Source organism: Pteropus alecto, unplaced genomic scaffold (genome assembly GCF_000325575.1).
Source record: "Pteropus alecto unplaced genomic scaffold, ASM32557v1 scaffold143, whole genome shotgun sequence".
Taxonomy (NCBI): domain Eukaryota; kingdom Metazoa; phylum Chordata; class Mammalia; order Chiroptera; family Pteropodidae; genus Pteropus; species Pteropus alecto.
The window spans coordinates 4,364,985-4,387,791 of NW_006434828.1; the positions used below are offsets into that span (position 1 = coordinate 4,364,985).

General features: G+C 56.4%; 2 protein-coding genes across 7 annotated transcripts in view; one reads left to right on the forward strand and one right to left on the reverse strand.

Annotated features, from left to right (window-relative positions):
* The window catches only part of PASK (PAS domain containing serine/threonine kinase), a 33,382-nt gene extending 22,312 nt beyond the window's left edge, over nt 1-11,070 (reverse strand). The window contains exons 1-6 of the mRNA XM_015587833.2: nt 10,879-11,070; nt 4,566-4,781; nt 2,611-2,843; nt 1,814-1,984; nt 990-1,130; nt 196-377 (exon numbers count right to left, since the gene is read on the reverse strand). Coding sequence (XP_015443319.1) covers nt 196-377; nt 990-1,130; nt 1,814-1,984; nt 2,611-2,843; nt 4,566-4,781; nt 10,879-10,954 — 1,019 coding nt within the window. The 5' untranslated portion in view covers nt 10,955-11,070. The remainder of the gene's footprint in view (nt 1-195; nt 378-989; nt 1,131-1,813; nt 1,985-2,610; nt 2,844-4,565; nt 4,782-10,878) is intronic.
* Nucleotides 10,994-22,807, forward strand: part of PPP1R7 (protein phosphatase 1 regulatory subunit 7) — a 16,696-nt gene continuing 4,882 nt past the window's right edge. For 2 of the 6 annotated variants that reach the window (XM_015587864.2, XM_025045402.1), the window contains exons 1-8: nt 10,994-11,147; nt 14,307-14,447; nt 17,494-17,549; nt 18,164-18,229; nt 18,696-18,826; nt 19,177-19,339; nt 20,933-21,049; nt 21,812-21,916. In XM_015587864.2, the coding sequence (XP_015443350.1) occupies nt 11,096-11,147; nt 14,307-14,447; nt 17,494-17,549; nt 18,164-18,229; nt 18,696-18,826; nt 19,177-19,339; nt 20,933-21,049; nt 21,812-21,916 (831 nt within the window). In that variant the 5' untranslated portion in view covers nt 10,994-11,095. The remainder of the gene's footprint in view (nt 11,148-14,306; nt 14,448-17,493; nt 17,550-18,163; nt 18,230-18,695; nt 18,827-19,176; nt 19,340-20,932; nt 21,050-21,811; nt 21,917-22,807) is intronic. The other 4 variants (XM_006909911.3, XM_025045403.1, XM_025045405.1 and 1 more) reach the window with 3 other exon arrangements.

Consider the following 22,807-nt stretch of genomic DNA (forward strand, 5'->3'; position numbering starts at 1 on the left):
CTCTTCCGACAGACCTCTGAATCGAAACAGGATGAAAGAAGAATGCCACTGAGCGCGCACGCAGCTCCCGCGTGGAGTCTTCGCTGCTTAAGCTTGAAATGTGTGCCACGCTCATCACCGGGGTCCCCAGGGCACCCAGCTACCCGCACCTCTGCCCTCCTCCCTCAGTCTCCCCAGGGCAGGCAGGGCGCCCACCAGGGCAGGCCCTGGGGGCGGATGGTGCAGGCGCTCGGGGCTCCTACCACGGGGACTTGCTCTCCAGGCGGAGGGAGCTGCACAGACGGGATCAGGTCTGTGATGCGCTGCCCGACCACGTCCTCCCCAGACTCGTAGCCGTGCAGATGAGCAAAGAGACTGTCGCATGACGTTATGGCTCCCTTGGAGGAAAACCCAGCGGTAAGCACCGTGATACAAGTTCCTTGCACTTCGGCTTCGAAGGCCACCGCACTTCAGTACCATCCCAGAGCTGCAAGCAAGACCGTCAACACCACCCCCATGCCGGGTGTCGGGGGCAAGAGGGGCACGCGAACGTCCACCGCATCGCCACGCCCTCCTCCCGCAGGCGGACCAAAAGCATCGCTTCCGGAGGCGTTCCGCGCAAGCCCAGCACCCACGGGCGGCGCGTCAGCGAGAGGTGCGGCCGCTGCATCCACGGCGCACGTGTGAGCGCGGCCACCGCATCCACGGCGCGCGTGTGAGCGCGGCCGGTCTGCCAGCCGCCGCCCCCGGGTTTCACATTCGTTATGTCACTGAGGCGGTAAAGCAGTCCTGAGTGATTACGATTAGTCCCGATTTCACGGGTGAGGCACGGACACGGGCAGGCTGGGTCCCTTCGCACGCACACGGACACTAAGGGGCTCAGCAGATGCGGGCTGACCCCCCGGAACCTTCGCACTCTCTTTCTGCCCGAAGGCGCTCGGCGGGGACAGACTCTGTCACGCGCTGGCGGAGGAGGCGCGCGGTCAGGGAGAAGCGGGATGCAAACTCACATCGCTCTGGAAAGCCACCCAGGCCGAGACCCTCTCCACGGGCTCCAGCACGACCACGCAGCACAGGCGGTGCTCTTGCTCCACCCTCTTCAGCCACACGGACACTGGGATCTTCTCCGCGCCGCGGCTCACCACGTCCACCTGTGGGCAGGGACAGGCTCGCACCCACCCCCACCGCGGCACCGCCAGGTGCTGCTCGCCTGCCTGACGTTATAGAATTTAACCAAGGTGCAGACCAGGCTTCTGACACCGAGCTTTACGATCTGAGTGAATGTTCTAAGAGGTTTTATCATCAGCAGTCTCTTTGGTTTCTTAAAGAAACAGACATGACACACGTGACTCTTAATCCCTCTCGGCAGTCAGGCCCCTGGACAGGGACTTTCTCAGATGCACGAAGTGGGTTCCATTTAACTTCTTCCTGAAGCTCAGGGCTCAGCATCTAACATGCAGCTCAGCCTGTCAGCGTCTGGGCTGAACACGTCACACGGCAGGAGGATCAGAGCTCCGGGAACTCTTCCGGTCTCCCGAGCCGCCCAGCGCCACCAAACACAAGGTGGGATTTAGATGTGAGGACAGTAAATCACATTTGTCTTTTGGGAACCTGCTGTGGCACCCTGCAGGTTTGCAAATGCTACCAGGATCCTCCCTCGAGCGGGGAGCGTGCAAGGCCAGCTCACGCAGCCTCTGTTCTGGTGACGCCCCCAGCTGTTCCCCAGCCTTACGCGGAGCGGAGGGCAGCACCCACGCTGACCATACCAGCCGCGTCTTCAGCGGGCTCCCAGGAGCACACTCGGGGCTGGCCACCGGCCCGGGCCCATACTCACCACCGTGCCGAACACGACAGCAGCGTGGCCGTCGGCCTCCAAGTGCTCCTCGCTGAGGGCCTCCACGACATCAGAGTCCGGCTTCAGGAAGAACTGCGTGAGCTTCTGGCCAATCAGGTCGTGGCTGCTGTACCCCAGGAGCTGGCAAGCGTTGTCATTGGCAACCAGGATCTGAGGGTTGCAGGGGGAGGAGCTGGCATCACCAGCAGCATCCCTGACTCCCAGAAATGGAGAAGGTGGCACGGGCACTAGCCAGGGAGGCCCAGAGACCCAGCCTCTCCCCAGCCACCTGTGGGCAGGTCACAGCAGTGCGGCCCTCGAGACCTCCTGCGTCTCCACTGTATGGAAATAAGAACTGACTGAGGGTCAGGGCATCACGCATCCCTCACCTGCCAAGGTGGGTGTGCCATGTCCTCGAGACTTGGAGGCAGAGTTGGGATTTACTCGACGCTTCCTGCCCGTCTCGAGTTTCGGTTCTTTGCACACAGATGCGCGTCACGCTAACCCATTTAATTCAAATATGGAGCGTGCATTCTGACTTCAGTGGAACCAACGCTAGAGCAAGCGCGAGTAAACAACGGGCTGCAACCTCGCCCCGAATCTTCATCTCGATGACAGGATTCGATTTGTTTTGACTGATTCATACTTAGGTTTCCGAATTCATCTCTTTTGTTAGTATATAGGTAAAACTAGATGTTTTTCTAATTGCACTTAAAATGCACAAATTCCTGTTTGAGGTTACAGGTCGAAGGCACAGACCCCAAACCCACGGCTTCATCACTCAGCTGAGCACATACCTCCGAGGTCTTGGCATCCACAGTGAAGATGGCCTTGTTCGGGTTGCCCGCGGGGGCCGGGAGCAGGGGCGGGGAACACCCTGAGGACAGGCCACGGAGCAGGGAGCAGCAGGACGTGCTGCCCAGGGACCCGGCCGGGTCTGCCTGCTCAGGCGTGGCCGGGCAGTGCAGTTTGCTTGTGCAAATATTTTGGGCAGCCAATGATGACAGGCAGTAAGAGCTCCATCTGGCTTCTGGAAAGAAAAGGAAAGGGAGCTCCAGACCTCGCAGGGCTGCCAGGAGCTCGCCTGTGAAGCGCACGAAGCACGCGGCCCTCACCCAGCTGCTGCCAGAGTCGGGGAGGAAGGTCTCCTGAGAGGTGATTCACACTGTGCCTGAACGTCCGGAGCCCGCCTGGTCACCCCAGGGGCTCCACAGACACGCAGAACCCGCCACTTCTGTGTAAATAACACTCTGAGGTTCCTTCCCGCCCACCCAACCAAGGGGCATGCTCACGCCCACCACACCAAAGCCCACAGCCCAGCTACAGCCCTGACACTCCTTCCTGGAAAGTCACAAATCCAAGTGCTGCCTGCCATCTCCACTCCCCTCCTTCACTTGCCCCCGAGGTCACTCCTCTTCTCCAGGAAAACCACTCTCGCCAATACCTCCAGCGGCTCCCCAGAGGCCTCCCCTACGCCACCCTCAGCCTTGCTGGGCCTGCCCTGGCAGAGCGCCCTGTCCCTCCGGCTCCCTGCCGCCCCCCCACTGCACCTGCTCAGCCTCAGAGCCTCCGCTCCACCCCCAGGCGGTGGCGGCTTTAAAGAGGCTCCATCAGGGGTGCGTGCCGTGGGCCCCACACTCACCCTCCAGTGGCCCGGCCGCCCACCATCCACTTTCTTGTCCGCTCCATCCTTCTGGCGGCTCAAACACCCTACAAACCTAAGTCATCTTCCTGTCTCCTCTGGGTCCTTCACTGAGGAGTCCCCGACTTTCTCAGTGGCCCCTGCCCCGATTCTCCTCTCCATAGGCAGCCAGTCCCAAGGTCACCTCAACCACCTGGCACCTTAGGACTTGCACTGCGATGCCAGCTCTGCTTCTGCTCCCGACAGTGACCCGTCCGCAGGCCGGCTGAAGGCCAGGCTTCTGAGGGGCTGCCTGCCTGCCTCACGGGCCGCCGGGCCCTGCAGCTCTCCGGCCCTCTCCAGCTTGCCCCTGGCCACCCTCTGGACTCCCAGCCCTCCACACTCCCTGCAGGCCAGCTGGGTGCCAAGCCCCTGCCACCACTGTCACCACTGCTCGTCACCTCGAGACCAGAGCCACCGCCCCTCCCCTACAGCCCCGCTCCTCCCGCTCCAGTCCTCCCCACTGTCCTAACAGACCCCTGTGCTCCAGGCCTGGCCAGCTCCAAGCGTGCCGCTGCTGTCTCCTCAAGCACCCCCAGGCGACAAGCCCTTCAGGGCCCGAGTGACGCTGTCTTTCTCATTGTGTCTGGGTACAGCGTGTCCGGACTCTGGGGGCACTGGCTGACTTGGAGCAATGGGTGAGCGGGTGGGCAGCAGATGCCCCCAGCCCCCAGAGCACCACCCCCACGCTGTGAAGTTGGCTGCCCTCACCCCATCTAGTCTGCCCACGTCGGAGGACCGCGTGAGCCTGCAGTGCGGTCAATACACACTGGCTGAACCACTTAGCCAAACCGTGTGTCATTTGTAATGCAGCCCAGGCCAGGACAGTGTCCCCACAAGCTCTGAAGTGAGAAATAACACTTCGCTCTATTTTGACCCTGAAATTTGGAGGTGAATTCCAACTGCCGGCTGAAAAGGAGTTTCCTGCCTAAGAATCACGCAGCGCGCACACGGCAGGAGGGCCTGCAGCACTGCCCACTAGCCAGCACCCAGCACCCAACCGAACAGATGTGCGATTTCACATTGTGTCGTCACAGCTGACGCCCACGACAACCAGAAGGAGGTCTTCACCGGAGAGTGCCATCCTGCTCTGGCAGAGTTTCGAAAGGCCATTCCTTCTGTTCAGGTGTCTGTGGGCCGAGGACAAGGACTTGCTGGTCTGCACAGCAGGGCCCTCGGTGGGCGCTGGCGAGGACAGGTCCCCACACAGGCACCACTGCTCCTCTTCAAAGGCCGGCGAGCCTCTGTCCTCCATCAAGAGACGGCAGGCCACGGGACAATCGTCAACTGGAAAGCAAGGAGACGCTGATCAACGCCCACAGCGGAGAACACAGAGGTACTCGAACCAACCATTCCCCCCGAGGCTGCATGGAGCTCGGCCCCAGGACACATGCGGCCTGGAGACAGTCGAACCCAGGTCGTGCTGACAGGTGCTCTATCAGAAACGAGCACCGGAAGAGATGGGGGAAGCAGGCAGAGGAGTGGGTGAGGGCCGTGAGGAGACTGGGCTGCAGGCCACGTGCACCGAAAACGCCCTCAGCTCAAGACGCGCCTCACCAACACCACGAGGCGCCTGGAATGGTGCGTGGAGCGCCCGCCGACATCGCAGCGGGAGGCCGAGGCTGCGAGTCTGCAGACGGGTCCGCACCGGGGCTTTGTTTTTCACTTTTTGTTTTTAGATACTTGTAGATTTGCATGCAGATAGAAGAAAAACTACAGGAAAGTCCCACGCGACCATTGCCAAGTTTCCTCCAATGAGACATGTTCCATAATTACAGCACAGAACAAGGGCGTGGAGCCCCAGGCCAGCTGGCCTTGACGCAGCGAGGGGTCCAAGGGCCGGGGTGCCATGTCCACCCAAGGCACCATATGGACAGATTAAAGAGGAAAACTCCCATTATCATTATCAACTGATGCAGAAAAAGCATCTGACAAAACTCACCCCCCTTCCTAAGAAAAAAAACTCAACAACTGGGAAGCAGGAAAACTGCCCCGGGTGTGAGGGGCAGGTGTGAAGAAGCTGCAGCCAGCAGCACACCTAGTGAGGGCAGGCACGGAGGCCACCTTCTGGCCTCCTCTGGCCAGCACTGCCCTGGAAGTCTCAGCCAGTGCACACAGGCCAGGAAAATAAGAGGCACACGTGCTGTCAGGAGGGCGTAACGGTGTCTCCATTCACAGAAGACACAGTCATATACTTAGAAAACCCGAAATACTCAAGAACAGCAACCACCCAGTCTTTGAAGAAGGGGGTAGAAGGTAAAGGTTTTGAACAAAGAAGGACACAAATCGCATAGAAACACATGAGATAACGATCACCGCCATTAGTCATTAGGGACGCACAAATGAAACCCGCCATGAGCCGTCACCACACAACCACTAAGACAGCTAAGATCAAACAGAATGGCAACGCAAAGTGTGGGGGACGGTGTGGAGCAGCTGCACATCACAGATCCCTGCTGGGAACACACGCGTACATGGGCCCACTTTGAAAAGCAGCGGCCGCCCGCCCAAGGACACAGTGACCGCACTCCCAGGCACCTGCCCAAGAGAAGGGAAAGCGCACGGCGCACGGCCTCCCGTGGACAACAGCTTCGCTCGCAACAGCCCACACTGCAAACGATGCACACGGCCGTCGCCGGGAGAGGTAAGCGAAGGGAGGTACAGCCACACGAGGGAGCTGTGCTGGGCAGGAAAGGTGGATGAGCTAGTGACGCAGACAGCGCCGTGCATGGGTCGCAGAGCGGTCAGGCTGTATGAGGCGGCAGACACAATAGACACACCCTGTAGGTGCCGGTAACATAAAACCCCAGAAAAGACGAACCTAGGTCACAGGAACAGAGAGCAGAGCGGTGGCTGTCTAGGGCCGGGGGTGGGCAGGGACGGGGCTGGGCCGAGAAAGGGGACAGAGGAAACTCTTCGGGGGATGAAGAGATCGTCTAACCTGATTGTGTTTGTGCCTGCACGGCTGTACCCGCGTCTCAGAACTCACTGAGCTGAGTACTTATGGGCAAGTTTGAACGTCTATAAATTATATCCCAATAAGTTAAGTTTTAATGTTGATGGATGGGTAAAACAGGCATGCAGCTACAGCCAAAAAGAAAATTTGTGACTTGGAAGATATAGTTGAATAAAGAGCCCAGAATACAACAGAGAAACAAGAACGTAAAAATGTGAGAGCGAAGCTAAGAGATAAAGGCTGAGATAACCTAACATCTGGCTGGAGAGAGAATGGAGAGGGAGAACCATCGAAGAGATAAGCTTGAACGATCTTCAATGACAAAGAAATACACCCACAGAGCAGGACCCTGGTGGGGACACTCAAGCCACTGGATGTGAAAACTCAATACGAAGCCATAGTCATTGTGTCGGTGTGACTGACAGGAATAACCAAATAGAGCAAAGGAACAACATGGAGCCCAACCAAGGGCCTCGCACCTGTCAGCACCGGACACATGACCAAGGGGGCGTAAGTTACCATCGAAGAAACACGGGCTGCTCGAATCTATGAAAATGCTGGGGCAACTCACGGCCCCGATGGGGAACAATGACACAGAGGTATGGAAACATCATTCAGAAAAACAAACACCCACGGCCAAAGATGTACTTTGTCAAAGCCAAAACACTAAACTTTTAGAAGAAAATTAGACAGACTTTCTATAAGTCTTTGGGTTGAGTAAGTTTTCTTAAACAAGACACAAAAAGCTCTAGCTATTAACTAAGACTGACAAATTTAACATTAAAGTTGAGAATGTTCCCACATCAAAAAAAAACATTAAAAAAATGAAATAAGCCACAATTTGGGAGAAGATATTTGCCACATATGTAACAGAAAATTAATATCCAGGATAGATTAAAAGGTCAGTATTTTTTTTTTTCTAATTTTAAAAGACACGGCCCAATAGGAAAATGGACAAGAGATAGGAGTAAGAATTTCACAGGAGAGGAGACCCTAGTGGCGAAAAAACCTGTCACAAGAGGCTTAACTTTGTTATCGTAATCACAACTTCATACCTGCTAAATGAGCAAAAATTAAGAATTCAAACAATACCAAATGTTGATAAGATGTGGCTCAGTGTGAACCCTAACAAATTAATTTCTTTAGAAAACAATTTAAGTCAAACGTTTGCCTCCTGGGACAGTATATCCCACTGTGAGATTTATGTTCTATAGAAATTCTTACACATGGGCAGCAAGTCACACACACGAATGTTCAGGGCAGCGTGGTTCACGACAACAAAAAAGATAAAAGAAAAAACCTAAACATTCATCAGCAAGAAAATAGATTTTAAATTCTGTACATTCGTCTTATAAATTACAGAATGAAAACAAATGCTACACACACAAGGATAAATCTTAGACCTATAAGTGAAAAAACTCAAGTTACAAAAAAACTATTGATAGTAAGATTACCTTTTATAATATGCCCCCAGTCTAAATATATCACTTAGGGACACACACACACACGTGGCAAACCCAAACTTCAGGCGGGAGCTTTCCTCTGCGGGTCCAGCAGGCTGGAATGGTGAGGACACAATAGCACAGGGTCCCCCGGTTCCAAATCTGGGTGGTAGGTTTAAATGAGTTCACATTACTATCATGATTCATGACTAACACTGTGTTTATCCTTTTGTATGAATCAACTAGTATATACTGACGAACCAAGAGATGTTTTATCCAGCAGGCGATCCTGAAAAGCAACAGCTGGATGAGCAGGAAGCTAGAAAGACATTAAATAAACCATTAGAATGTGTTGCTTTCCTTCAGACAGCAACATTTTAATGTCACAGGTCTACATTTCCTAAGCATTTAAGTGCATTAATTATTCCTACAATAAACAACAATGACATGATCATTGTTTTCGACTTCTACAACCAACCTACAAAGCACAGATGGGATCAGAGCTTCACACTACCCGCGGGCCACCCAGTGCTGCACTGCACACCCAGCACACCACACCGCCAGCACCAGAGCCCCACAGAGCCTCCAACGCCATGGCCACAGGCTGGCCCCTGAGAGCACAGAGCCTGGCTTCACCGGACCTTAGATCACTTCCTTTTTCACGGGTTTAATTTTGAGTCAAACACTAACCAGAAATGCCTGCAAGTCCAGGCCTAGGTTTTTAGAATGTTTTTTAAAGCAACAGCAGTTTGGGGGGGAGGTGTTGATGGAGTGGAGGGGGCTTTACCATGGGAAACAACCCAGAGAGGATCTCACGATGCCTCAAGAGTATTCCTATTCCCGTTGCCAGTTTTGATTCCCTAGGGTGCGCGTGACGCCCACCTCAGACCCAACAGAAGCAAGGAGAGGTTTGCAGGGAGCTCCTGGGAAAGTGCTCCTTCCTCTTATGGGTGAACTTCTGGAAGCAACCATCCTTCTGCCACGAGAATGCAAGCTGGGAGGCAAACTGCTCCCACACGCTGTAAAGCGGAAGTAGAACCAGCCTCAGCGTGAAGCCAGCACCACGGACAGCAGAGCAGAAGCGGCAAGAACGTCCTTCTCAGCCACCGGATGAATCCGCCCGAAAACCTGCCTTCCTCTGCACTTCAGGTTTGGGGGCCGACTGCTTCATTCACCACCAGAGCCATTCTGAGACTGCGTCTGTTTCCTGCATCAGGCACCCTAAACAATACCCAGATGATGGCTGCTGGAATGGAGGGTGTGAGCAAGGGCTTCCTGGAGGAGAGCCGGCGGAGCTGAGTCTGGCACTGTGAAGAAGCATCCAGGCAGAACCACCACAGGGCAAAGATGCCCACAGCGCCCTTGGGGAGGAGGTTAATACACAGGCAAGCAGGTGGAGATGGGTCTGGAGGAGCTGGGCCTAACTCCCAGAGCCCCTATGCCTGCCCAAGCAGGTCGCTGGGGGGTCGGGGGGCCCCAAAGCTACATCCTTCCAGGCAAGGAATTATGATGTCTTAAATTAAAGCAATGGCAGAAAGATGGCGAGGGGAACCCATTAGAGAAGACTCGACGAAGAACTGCAGCCAAGTCACTGGGTGAAGACACGTGGAAGGTAAGGGAATGAAAGGCATCAAGACCACATCCCAAGTTTTCAGCTCAGGCCACTGCCATTCTCTGGAGAAGAAAAACTGGTGAAGATAAGATGAAGGATAAAGCCCGGGGACGCATGGGGCATCCTAGCGGAGATGCCGAGAAGCCGGGCACTGCACACCGCGGCTCACGCATTCATCCCACAAACATTTACTGAAAAGCTCATCTATGCAGCCAGGCACGGTCCGCAGCTCAGAGCAGACAGCCTCCGTTCCGGAGCTCACCTTCCGGGAGGACAAGCCAGAACAATGAAGAAAGAGCACAGTTAACTCCAGCTGAAGACCGCGCGCCGGGCGGGATGGGGCTAAGGCGGAGACACTGAGGACCAGGGAGGTCCGGCCCAGGGCCCCAGGGCGCGGCGCGGGACAAACGGCCGCAGACGGCGAGCCGCCACCCGGACCGGAGCCTCACCGAGGGGGGCGAGCAGCGGCGGAGCACAGGGCTCGCACTCGCTCGTCTGAGGGCCGAGCCGGGCCCGGGCGGCGGGATCCCGTGGAGCCCGGGCCGGCTCTCTCTCGAGCGCAAGTACCTCACCTGGGGCCGGCAAGAGTCGGAGGCCAGACTTGCTTCACCCACTTGTAAGGAAGCCGATCTTCGCCTCCAGCCCCACCGGCCAATCGCAAAGCAACTCACGCCGATTGGCAGGCCCCTCAGGCCAACCACTGGAGCATGTGGGCGGGACTTATTGAGCTCGAGCGGAGAAGCCCGCGCTAACGGTTGCTAAGGACGCACTAGAAGTCTTCTACGGCGCCTCCGAGGAGCCAAAAGAGAGCCAACAGCGTCTCCGCCAGCCGGGTTCCGCAGACGCCGTTCCCTCCCGCCTTGGGTTCGAGAAGGGTGAGCAGCGCGGAGCTCGCCTTTCGGCAGCCTCGCCCTAAATGTGGCGGTCGCAAGGATGGCTCCCTCATGAGACCGCACGCCCGCGGGGCCGAGGGCCAACGGAGGCTGCGGCGCCTGCAGTGGGCTGGCGCGTCCCGGGCCCCAACCCGCTCTCCCGGCACCTACGGGCGGAGCCGGCCCCCGGCCCCAGCACGAGCGCAGGCGTCCCCGCCGAGCCCGCCCTGCGCTGAACGTTAACTGGAAGCAGCCCGTTCACACGGGCTAAATCCGCGCGGCGGCGCCAGGACAGAGCCGGCCTATTGCACAGACGCAGCCACTGAGGCCCAGAGGCCCGCACTGCTCAGCCCCACGCGGAGACCCGCGACGAGCCCAGAGCGTCTCCCAGAGTCTCCTCTCCGCTTCCCTGCAGCCACTGCTCTGTGCATGCAGCCCCGACTGCCACTGTCCTCCTAACAGCTCCTCGCCTCCAGACGCCTCCAGGGCGCTTTTAAATTACCTGCCCCGGGAAGGCGGAGTGGGCGGTGCGGGGACTGAGGACGCGTGCAGCCTCGCGGGTGGACTACAACTCCCATGAGGCGCTGGGGCGCGCAGGCGCGTCAGAGGCTCAGGCCCCTACATTGGGATTCCATTGGCTGGGTAAGCCCTGAGCTTGGAGTCCTGATTGGCTGAGGGGCCTGAGGCGACAGATTCCGGAAAAGGGAACAGCAGCCAACATGGCGGCGGAGCGCGGCGCGGGCCAGCAACAGTCGCAGGAGATGATGGAGGGTGAGCGGCCTCGCGGGGCGCGGACCGAATGGCTTAGCGGGCGGGGGACGGCAGCCTGCATCGGCCTTTCCCGAAAGAAACGGGACGCCCTGCCTCCGGCCGCGGCCCGGACTCCGCCGCGCAGCCTCTGACAGCTGCCACCAGGCTCGGAGGGGCGGGGGCGGAGGCAGCCCCCCGAGCTCGCGAGCCCCCCGGGCGGAGGCTGCAGCGGCGCGGAAGGCGCGGGCGGCCCGGGAGGCGCCCGACCCAGGGCGGAGGAGAGAGCAGCGGGGCGAGTGGGTGAGGACTGACGGCGCGTGGTCCCGCGGTCCCGGCGTCCACCAGCTGCTTAGAGCCTCGCACTGAACCTCGGTCACTGTGCGACTAAGGATGAAGCAGACGCAGGGCGCCGTGGGACCTGCCCGAGTTGGGTCATTAGTGCTGTGGCAGTAGAGATGGGTTTTCTCGGAAGCGAATGGGTTGTGAGGAAGGGGTGACAAGGAGCAGAGAGATTGTGGTAGAGCAGCGGGTGCCTTTTTTGCAAAGTTATCACAGTTAAAAGACTAGATTAAACTCTTTCATTTAGTTGAAAAAAATTATATGCATATTATTATATCCACACTCACACTTACAGACAGTTGTAGAGTCAGTTACATCTGAATGCTCATGTGCTTTTAGCTCCGTTGGTTTCATGGGGGATACAGAGGTCCTGGAGAGCAGCCACTGTCTCATATGTAAATACCAGGTGAGAAGGAAGCGAGCGGAGGGCGGAGGTGGTAAAGAGCTGACATGTTTAGGAGTGATGGCTCCACAACCAAAGCCAGCAACAAGTTGAACCTTAAAGGTTCAGCCAGGTTGGAGACAGGTTGGAGAAAGATCAAAGATCATTTCAGGCGAAAGAAAACACATAGTCAAAGGCAAAGGGGTGTGAAGAACGTGGCCTCTTTGGAGGAGAGTTTGGCCAAGGGTGAGTCATTCTGGATGAAGTTGGAGAGTACCAGTGCAGCTGCCAAGAGAAGGTCATAGACGGGGAAACACTTGAAGGGTCTTGGACTTTGAGACTCTTAGGTGTTTTTAAGCAAGGGAGTGCCTCCTCCTATTCCCTTTTTTCTCCTCCTCACCCTCCCCCCCGCCCCACAGCCATTTCCATGTCTTGGTAAATGGCAGATAGAAGACCCAGGCATTTCTCTCCCGCCCCACCTATCCAATCGATGAATAAGCTCTAAAGCTTCTACATCCTTAAAACCTCCAAATTTTCAAACCTCTTCCATTCCGACTGCCAATACCTTGGGCCAGCCCATAGTACCCAGTCACCTTACATGATGATCCTCTGTCACATGCCCCAGACCCTCTGGGGCCCTCAGGATAGAGTCCCAGGTTTCATGCTAGCTAAGCCCCTGCCGTCCTGGGATGGGCCGCACTAGGCCATGGCCCAGGAGAACTCTCTCTTATCCTTGACCACAGAGTGTCTGTACCCGGCAATGCAAGTTTCCTCTGCTATCTGAAAGTAGAGTGTTTCTTTGAAACCTTTCAAACCTAAGATGGCATAAAGCAAAGAAGCAATTACCTTAGGGCACATTTTGCTAATGGATGCACAAAATGGAGATAAAGCACAGATGTTCACAGATACAGTTCAAAGCCATGGCAACTGGATGCTGAGATGCTGGGTGTGGTCCCTGGGGAAGGAGCTTAGCGGAGCCACTCTCTCTGCTTGGGGTGCGCGCTGCCTCTATTAGGGCTCACTGCAGAACAAAATGACACCATTTCCTCTTTTCGTATTTTTTCAGAAAAGCAAAAACCCTCCTCAGATTTCTTTCATTAGTGAAAACAGGTATTAACATAGGTCTTTCCTAAAAACGAAGTGGCATAAAGTGAGCTTTTGAAAGGCGGAGGATACCAACAACTGATGTCCACTGCTTTTATTTATTAAAAGCTAACTGCTTTTGTGCCTTTTCTAAGATACTATACGAGCTCCCTTCTGTAGATTTGGAGACCGAGGCTTAGAAAAAGAAGTAACTTGCCAAAGTTGTGACTCGAGGGGCAAGATGCAAACTCGGGAAAAGCTGCTGGCATTTTAGATATATTTGGAGTCAAAAATCAGATTTGGATTTTAGAATCTGATCAGATTCTCTGGCGATGGAGAAGTAGACAGGGCCGGACAAGCTGCAGAAGCCAGTCAGGAGGCCCAGCAGGAGCCCAGGCCCCGGTGACACATAGCCAAGCCAGGGCGGTTGCCAGGGGCAGGAAGGAAGAAACGGATTTGGGGGTTTGGGAGGTGGATTTCCTAAGGGCGTGTTTTGTCCAGCAGTCTTTTCCTGGGTGCTTCCTTACTAGGCCCAGCGGGAGACACAGGATGAGGTAGAACGCCCTTCCCCTCATCGAGCCCCCCGCCCTTGTGGATAGGCTGTAGTCAGGCATCCGATGTTAGTGCCGGGGGCTTCCACACCGGCTTCCAAGAGGTCATGGAAAAGGAGAAGAAATTTATCTGACAACTCGCCAGGGAACTTTCACAAGTCTGCCACATTTAATCATTCCCTATTAATTCAGACGCTGTTTACGTAGCAGCCTTTCAGAGCTCTGACCTGGCATCACTGTCCTGACGTTTGGCATCCGAGTCCTCACGTGGGGCATCGAGCACTGTTGGCTGACGTCTCCTTTTTTATTAGCACCTCCCGCACCCACAGTCTGATTCGAGTTAGTCTTGATTTCTTTCAGAATGTGGGCCTGTGAACTGGGCTGGTTTTCTTGGCCAAGTGGATAGTGGAGCATGGATGAAGGTATGTGGCAGAAGGGTCACAACGGCCCCTCTGCGCGGATGGATGTCCAGGCTGCACTGTGTGTTAGCTTTAGCGTGTTGAATCACAGCACCCCGGGCTCTCAGGGTACCCGGCCACCGTTCACGGGCTCTGGAACGCAGCAGCGGTGCGGAGCTCACCTTCACACCTGCGCGCCTGCCCGCTCTGCCCTACCCCCTCCCCCGCCCAGTTCTCTGGCCGCCGCACCCCGCGGACGGGGCGTGGGGCATGGGGCGTGGAAGACACTGCAGGGCTCATTGAACTGAATTCAGCAGATGGTTTTACGTGACGTCTTTGTGACTTACAACTGGACGTCAGGCTGTTGTATGTTCTTCAGGAGTCCCACGGAGGTGATGGAAATTCTCATTGATGTGTGTGGGTTCAGTTGACAGGCGAGTCGAATCTGAGGAATCGGGCGATGAAGGAGGGAGGAAGCAGGGCAGCGGTATCGTGGCCGCCCTCAGCGAGCACAGCCTGAAGGACGGAGAGGAGCGGGGCGCAGAGGACCCAGAAGGTACCAGGCCCAGTTAAGAACCTCGAACTCACTAAAGCGGGTGGCTGAGGGCGGGGTTGCACGCATGCGTCAGTCCTGGGGAGAACCGCCGTGCTCCTGGGGTTACTTGTCCACTGTCTTCCGCTGCTGCTGCGTGTGCCCCCTCGGGCGCGGTGCCCACCCAGGGCGCCTCAGTGAGCCGGCTCACTCAGGACGCTTGCAGGCAGGACGTGGTTTTCTCTAACTCCACCGAAGGCAAACACTGCTAAAAATAACATTGGTACTAGTGTGTCACCCAGAACAGAACCGGAACATTGTTTTCTTGAGCGTATGTGCAGAAAGCGAGATTCGAAGTGAACATTATGGCTGACTGCTCTGACCTCCCACCGCTTCGGAACGGCCCCTCCTGCATGTTGAAAAGTCATTTCTGAGCCCTTCTCCACCATTTCACGGGCCTGAGGACGGTCTTCTCAACGGCCCAGACGTTAGGAACATCCTTGTATGTAGAGAATGTCCCAGTAGCCTCTTGTTGCCTTAGTGCACGACAACAACAAATGGATGTAGAAATGAGAAAAGTAAGTTCTCGGCCTGTAATGGCAATTTTTCACACTTCCCAACCATGATCTAAGGCTTTTTGTTCGTTTGTTTGCTTAGAGTCAGTTTACGTTGAAAAGAACGAGCAGAGAAACCATACGAACAAAGACGTCTGAGATACAGTTAGGCGAAAACAAATTTCTGAACAGCACGCCTGTTAAAATCTTATTTAAAGAAGATTAATATGTGGTTTTACCTGCTTAAGAGAGAAAACACATCAAATTGTTGCTGAGGGTCTCTGACAGCAAGTTGGGTCTCGTACCTTCTACGTTTTCCGAATTTATGCACCATGTACAGATTTTTAAGATGACAGTGTGCTCTCTGTGCCAGCGAAGGTGATCGGTCGCTCTGGCACGCTGGTTTTAAGTCAAAGGCGGTCAGCACGAAAGCCCCAGCCGAGTGCGTGACTCGGTCGTCGTTCTGCAGGAGGCACGGATGCCATGAGTGCGGGGAGTGGCGGATGGGAGCCTTCGCCACTGTCCGCCTCCGTCCCGGAAAGCCAGCCGGGGCGGGGGTGCGCCCCATCCTCACATCTGAACTCCTGGTGCTTGCGGAGGACTGGAGTGTCACAGGGTCCTGTCGTGGACTCCTGGCTGGTGAGCACAGGGGAGCACGGCCACACAGCAGAACAGCTGCGCTGGACCTGGCTGGTCTACACCCAGCGTTCTTCCCCCCAGACCACCAGCTAGGACTCCCCTCGGGCTGTGCATCCTTGTGAGTCCGTAGAGAAACCGAGACTTGCTCCTACCACTGCTTATGTAAGTCTTCAGTGTAAATAAAACAAATTCAAACTTGTCAGCTGTTACCTTTTCACATGAGAAAAGTGTGATCAATCAGAATGCGTTTGGAAAGGTGTTCTACGCTGGTGACTTTGGTTCAGAGGGCAAGCCGACTTTCTAGGGAGCCCGTCCGTGCTGGACGCATCACAGACAAACCCCTTGAGCCACACGACCACGTGTCCTAGGAGCCCGGGGCAGTCCCCGTTCCCACCGTCTGGCCCGGATGAGCATGATACCCGCTTTTACTCTCGTAATGTCTTGGTTTGGGCACGAAGTGGCGCGGGCACCCTGCCTTCATGAAGTGCCTCTTTTGTTGCAACTTCCTGAGTTCACGATGTTGGCTTTGTATGGTCTTTGGGGGAGAAGATAGATAATTTGGAAAGTTCTCTTGATTTTGTTCAGCTTTTTTGTTAGGTCCGTTGATAGCCTACGAGATTATGGATAAATTGTAGTAAATGACATTTTTTTAATTAGCCACTGTTGATCATTCTGGAAAAGGCATAGTAAAAGACTGAAGTGAATTCAGCTAGAGTGGGGCCAGTGCTTCCTTATTAAGTTGGTCATGTGTCCAGTGCGCCCTCCGAGGCCTCAGTCCGGGAGCCAGGCTGACCAGCACACAGGCAACTAGTCCTCGGGAGGGCGGGCTGCCGGCTGGCTTTGCCACTGGAGCACACACAGCCATGCCGTAGGGAAGAGGCAGCTGCAGGAGCCTGGCAAAACGGTGACAACCAGCGTACATGATGTAGAGGAGAGACCACAGCCCCTGCTCCAGCCAGGAGACAGGTGGTCCGGCTCCTTCAACAAAAAATTGCAAGAGCAAAGAGGGACTTCAGAGAAACGCCGTCCAGCCACAGTATGTGATCCAACGCAGGTCCTAATCCAAGCAGACTGAGAGGAGGAACCCTAAGACAGCTGGCGAAATCGAGAATTACTGTCCCTCTTAACATGCCGAGTCCTTGTAGACCCGTGTGCATAAACAGATCCAGATGAGATGCAGAAAGGGGGCCGCTGGCTCGAGGCTGGGCCCTCCGCGGCCAGGGTGGCTCTTGCCGCCCTGCTCAAGTGGGACGGGCCAGAGCAAGGCCGGCTCCCCAGCTAGCGGGCCCTCAGATGGAGTCAGCCCCTGGCCGCTGCCGAGACCTGTCTGAGTCCTCGCGGTGCTCTGTCCTGTGTGCTGTGCTGTGCATCGTCTGGTCTTGCTCCTTGCAGAGAGGAGCATTTTTGGATGCTGGGCTGCTTTCCAAAGTGATAACAGGTACATCTCGGGACATCTGATGTACCCAGCATGGTCTGTAGTCAGATGGCCTGATTTATTGCCACAAACTGGGAGGGCGTGCCGCCTCCACCGCAGCTCGGCATCACCAGAAGGTGGTGGTGGCCTCCCCGCCCCTTCCTGCAGGCGGCTTCAGGCCACCTGCCCTCTCTCGGGATGTCCAGCAGCACAGGTGGAAGTTCAGAGACCTATGCCGGTGGCTGAACTCAGGAAACTCAGGATGCTTGAGAGGTGACCACTGTCAGACCGGGCTATTGACCCTCCCATGTCACCCAGATCCTCCGTGTGTTACCTGCTGGTTTGTCCTCTGCATTCGAGTCGGCTCCGAGCCAGCTGGCCTGCATGCCAGCTCTTGACCGAGGCCAGGGCTGCCACCTCCTGGCAGCGGGGGCTCTGAATGGGCTCTTTTTTTCTCTCTCTCTCATTTTTCCAGAAGGACAAGAGCTGCCTGTGGACATGGACACCATTAGCCTGGACAGAGATGCAGAGGTAATGCTGCCTGCTCAGCCCCGCTCAGGCCGTGCCGACAGGCCGCCCTGACCGTCAGGTCCCGTTTTGTGAGGGTGGCACGTTAGTGAGTGCCTGCCAGGAAGAGGTCTAAACTCCTTGGTTGAGTCAGATTCCTGCGTTCTTACCTGTCTTTCGATGCTTGTGATTGCAGTTCCGTTTCTGTCAACCATTGTGGCAAATGAAACGCCTTTGACTCATAAGTTACTTGGGTCAAAGGTCACGTTGTAGATGGCGGGGTCCTGACCGCCGGTCTGAAAGCAGCTGCGGGCGGGCAGCAACCAACCCTGGGGTGCCCGGCGCCGACACGGCCGGGTGCATCTCCGAGCTTATGTTCGTGCTCAGGGGAGCTAGGTGCTGAGAGAGAGCTTTTGCACAGCGCTGGTTTGTACAAGTTTGACCTAAAACTACAATAAGTCAGAGCTAAACCAAGAGCACCGTGAAGCTGGCCTCCATGCCACTGCCACCTGCATGCCACAGAAGTCCTGTGACACCGGCTCACCTGCTCTCCCCCACCTAGCCGGCCTCCTTTAGCTCCCGTCCTGGGGAGCAGGCCTGCAGGCCCCCTGCAGCTGAGCTGGTTTCCCTCGTTTCAGGACGTCGACCTCAATCACTACCGCATCGGGAAAATTGAAGGGTTCGAGGTTCTGAAGAAAGTGAAGGTGAGAGGGACTCCGCTTCACCGTCCGACGCGCCCCCCACCCCCCGCAAGTGTCGTAAATCTACCACTGGGGATCGGGCCTCACCCGGAAGCGCCCGGAGCGCCCTGAATCTGAGCAGGGCACAGAGCGAGGTCGGGCAGCCCCGAGCCCACCTGCGTCAAGCACACATTGCGCCGGACAGCCCTTGGCCGCTGAGTTAAATTCGTTTTCAAAAGAGCCCACTAGGGGGTTCACTCTGCCAGGAATCTGCGCACACCCCAAACCCTGAGCGAGGCCCCGCTCACCGAGCAGGTCTGCGCCCCCGTGGCATCTGCCATCCTCTGCAAAGTCACCCCGCTCTAGAAAAACAACGGGCGAAAACTGCATACCCCTCGCCCCCGTGGCTTTCCCCGTCCCGTAGCAGCTGGTGCTTGCTCGTGGCCTCCCTGCCGGTTGCTCACGTCAACCACCCTTTTCTGTCCCGCAGACTCTCTGCCTCCGTCAAAACCTGATCAAGTGCATCGAGAACCTGGAGGAGCTGCACAGCCTCCGAGAGCTGGACCTCTACGACAACCAGATTAAGAAGATCGAGAACCTGGATGCGCTGACAGAGCTCGAGTGAGTCCAGTCTCCCTAGACCCGACCTTGCGCCCTGGCTCTCGGCCCTTGAGGGGCGATTTGGCCATAGGGTCCTGTGACACACCTGGCTCCATAGGTGGCATAGGCTTGCCCACAGTCTCAACCTGCAAGTTGAAAGGCTCCTGGCTGGTCCACTCAGAGGCGCTCTCCGTGCCCCCCAGCGTGGGGGGGCCCTTTAGGCTGCCCCCCAGCTGTCCCTGGGTAGCCGCAAGGTCCTACTGCCAGGGTGATGAGTGGTCCTCCGGGTGGGGTGCCACCTAGAAATTAGTTATATTCTGAGTTCTGTGCCACCTGTGCTCGTTAAAAAATAAATGTTTTGTTTGTTCCAGGGTCCTAGATATTTCTTTTAATCTACTGAGAAACATCGAAGGGGTTGACAAGTTGACACGACTAAAAAAACTCTTCTTGGTCAACAATAAAATCAATAAAATTGAGAACATAAGCAACTTACACCAACTGCAGATGCTGGAGCTGGGGTCCAACCGCATCCGGGTAGGTGCGTGCGGGCAGGTGCGGTGCAGCCTCAGGCGGGCAGCAGTGCCCCCTGGACGCCAGTGGGGCCAGGGGTCAGCATCAGTGAGAACGTGTGCCTGGACCGGTGACCCGGCCTTCCCTCTGCACGCAGACTTCACTCTCCCCACCCACGTCATGACCTGAACTCAGCAGAGCACCCAGGTCTGCTCTGCCCACGGTGAGCGACAGCCCCAAACGCCTCGCTTCCACACGTGCTAACCGTTTCTGGCGAGCCCACCTGAGGTGAGCGTGTCCGAGCAGTCTATGCCTCGCCATGGCCTGACCTCTGCACAAGGGGCCGCAGGAAGCCTGGGGGCAGCATTTCACCCTGCCGCTTACTGAGAGTAGCAGCAGAGTAGAAACTAGACTTGGGGAAGGTGTCCCCAGCTGAGTCAGCCACAGGGAAGGGCCCGTGGAGGGGACCTCGGGAGGGGGTCACAGAGGGCTGACATCAGGGTGTAGCCGCCAGCAGAGAAGGGGGAGGCCCAGCAGGCTGGGGGTGAGGACATGGGCCAGCCAGCAGCCGGAAGACCACTCGCTGTCCACCAGCCGCCCAGTGAGACCACAGTGCCATGCCCGCGCTTCCCATGGCCAGTGGCGGCCAACACTCCCTCCCCACCCCGTGCTGGAAGCGCTTCTCCGTCTGCCTTTGGCAGGCTACCATGCACTGCAGCCAGTCCAGCTTCGCCCTTGGAGCTGGGCAGGCTGCACCCAGGGAGGGTGACTCTGACGAGCATCTCATGCCAGTTGTTAGCGGTGACGTGACCGCAGGTAGCAGAGAGCACATTTAAAACAAGCGCAGCCAGCTGTCAGCATTTACCAAGTGTCTCTCTGCACACTGTCGCGGGGGAAAGGTGGCTCGTCACGCACTAACACGGGCAGTAGCAGTTCAGGATGCCCTCCTTCTGAGTCTTCATCTTCGTAGACCCCCTGCCAGCCGAGTACTGCTGGGATGGGCAGATGAGATGCACCCCATGCACTTCCTAGGGTCCCCCCTGTGTGAGCACATGCCTATCCTGCTTACGTAGTGTCCGCTGAAAGGTGGTAGTTAACTTGTTCTGACAGCGGTGAACTCGGGGGGAATGGAGATCTAGTCAGTAACCGTTCATGAAACGCCCTGCGGTTCACACATGCCACAGAGGGGCTCAGGACCGCAGCACGGGCAGGCGTGCAGGGCGCCACGGTCCCGAGCAGGCATCTCTCCTCGAGACCCAGGCTTTTGGGAATGCGTTGTCACGAATCCTGTGTAGACTAACATAGTGATGGGTCATCTCAGAACTTAGAACTGGGAGGGACGTGAGAATCTGGTCCACAGGTCTCGCCGTGTCCCCAGAACTCGGGCGACTGGGCCGAGCCCTGGAGACGAGGCCTCGGACCCGCCACCTTCTCTCTCTTTTCCACACTGTACTTTCAAGTCAGACGCCACTGGAAAACTTCCAGAGTGGAAAAGTCACCCACGTGACATTCCACGGCTAAACTTCAGAGAGCGTTGTCTCCTGGCCCGGGACCTTCCCTTCCCCTGGGGAGCTGGCTGGCCACACAGTGCTGACTGCTGCTCTGTCCTTTCAACAGGCAATTGAAAATATCGACACATTAACCAGTCTCGAGAGTTTATTTTTGGGGAAAAACAAGATCACTAAACTTCAGAACCTGGACGCCCTTTCGAACCTGACGGTCCTGAGCATGCAGGTACCGCGCCACCTTCGCATGGCCGCCTCCCGGCCCGGGCCAGAGCTGCCACACAGCCCCAGGGTTTAGCTCAGTGTCCCTGACCAGCACGCCACCGCACCGAGCGATCTGAACGTTGGGTTCCACATGTGGCCACAGACATCCACGCATGTGCCCACGTCAAGCTAAGCTTTCTCTCAGTACGGGTCACACTCCTTTTCCTAATGAGTCCCAGGTGGTTTTTAGGCAAAAGAGCTTTAGAAGGTTGAGCTCGTCCCAGGTGCCCCTAAGGCGTTCGACGCAGTGGTGGACACGAGTCCTTGCTCATTGGTCAGCCCTGAACACGCCTGGGCTCGCGTGACCTTTTTTGTCGGAAGCCAGGTGTGGAATCAGACCCTGGCGGCGGGATGTGGTGGGGTGCTCTGGACAGGGCCTGGGTAGCGGGGGGCCTCATGCTTTGAGTTATAGTATGTGCTGAAAGAAATGAGAATTTATTTTAAAATATTCCGTAATTATGATGTTTTTAAAATACTAAGTTAATCGAGGCAGAGCTAAGTCCATCTAGAAAGAGTTCAGATACAAACCTCTAACTCTCAGCGTGAGTTTTAGCCCAGTGCAGCAGACTCGGAATTTTCATGCCTCTCTCTGCGTGAGTCACGTCCTGGCACGTTTGAAATGCAGTGCCCTGCTGTCAGGACTCTTTAAGAAGCCCCGCTTCCTAAAAGCTGCTCTATTTTGCACCCTTCACGCAGTCCTGACGGCTGTCGGCTCTTCCTCCTGCAGAGCAACCGGCTGACCAAGATCGAGGGGCTGCAGGGCCTGGTCAACCTGCGGGAGCTGTACCTCAGCCACAACGGCATCGAGGTCCTCGAGGGCCTGGAGAACAACGTAAGACACTCGCTCGTCCCCCGGGCTGGTCTGAAGTAGGTGCTCCGCCTTGCGGTTTATCTCGGGGATCTTCCAGTCCTGTGGGCCAAGTGTCCCCTCCTTGTGTGACAAATGCGTGAGACGCCTGCATCAGTAGGTCGTCGCGGCCCCCCTGAGCCAGCACTGAGCTGATGCTTCATGCCGTGGCCAGCCGGTGTGCAGCCTCAGCACAGGTAGGGGGGGTGCCCCTTGCTGGGGCAGCCAGTGTTCATGGCACGTCCCCCAGCGGCACTATAGGCATTTGCAAAGATTTTTATTTTATTTTCTTAGGCGAGGTAACCCTTGGTTGACATCACAGATGGCAAGGATCTTGCCATCTGACAATCCCTTATTTAATTTTTTACACCTACAGCACCTGATCTTTCTAGGTGGTCTCCTAGGTCGGGCCAAGTAGTAACCAGGCCTGACCCTGCTTAGCTTCTGGGATCGGACGGGATCGGGCTCGTTCAGGGTGGCATGGCCATAGACTGCGAAGGTTTATTAAAACACCAGCCTTTTCTGCTTCTCTGCTCCCTGGACAAGGGCTTGCAGGCATCAGCCGCCACCCGTCCCTGCTCCTCTCCTGGCCACGTCACTTTCTGGCTGTCAACTGCCTCAGCCCCACTTCCCAGCCCTCAAGGGACATGGACAGCTTGTCTCAGCTGCCCAAGACCATTGGCTCTTCCGCTCCCGCATGTTCCTTTCTCGTACTGCTCATCACCACCTTGGTGAGGACGGGCCTGTTTATGCTCCTCCTCCTGCCCCAGCCAGCCCCGCTCATCAGCACGGCAGCCTCAGGTGCTCGGCGCGGGGCAGCCTCAGGTGTGTGAGCTGGGGCTGCCTGTGTCGAGCACCTGAAGCTGCCGTGCTCAC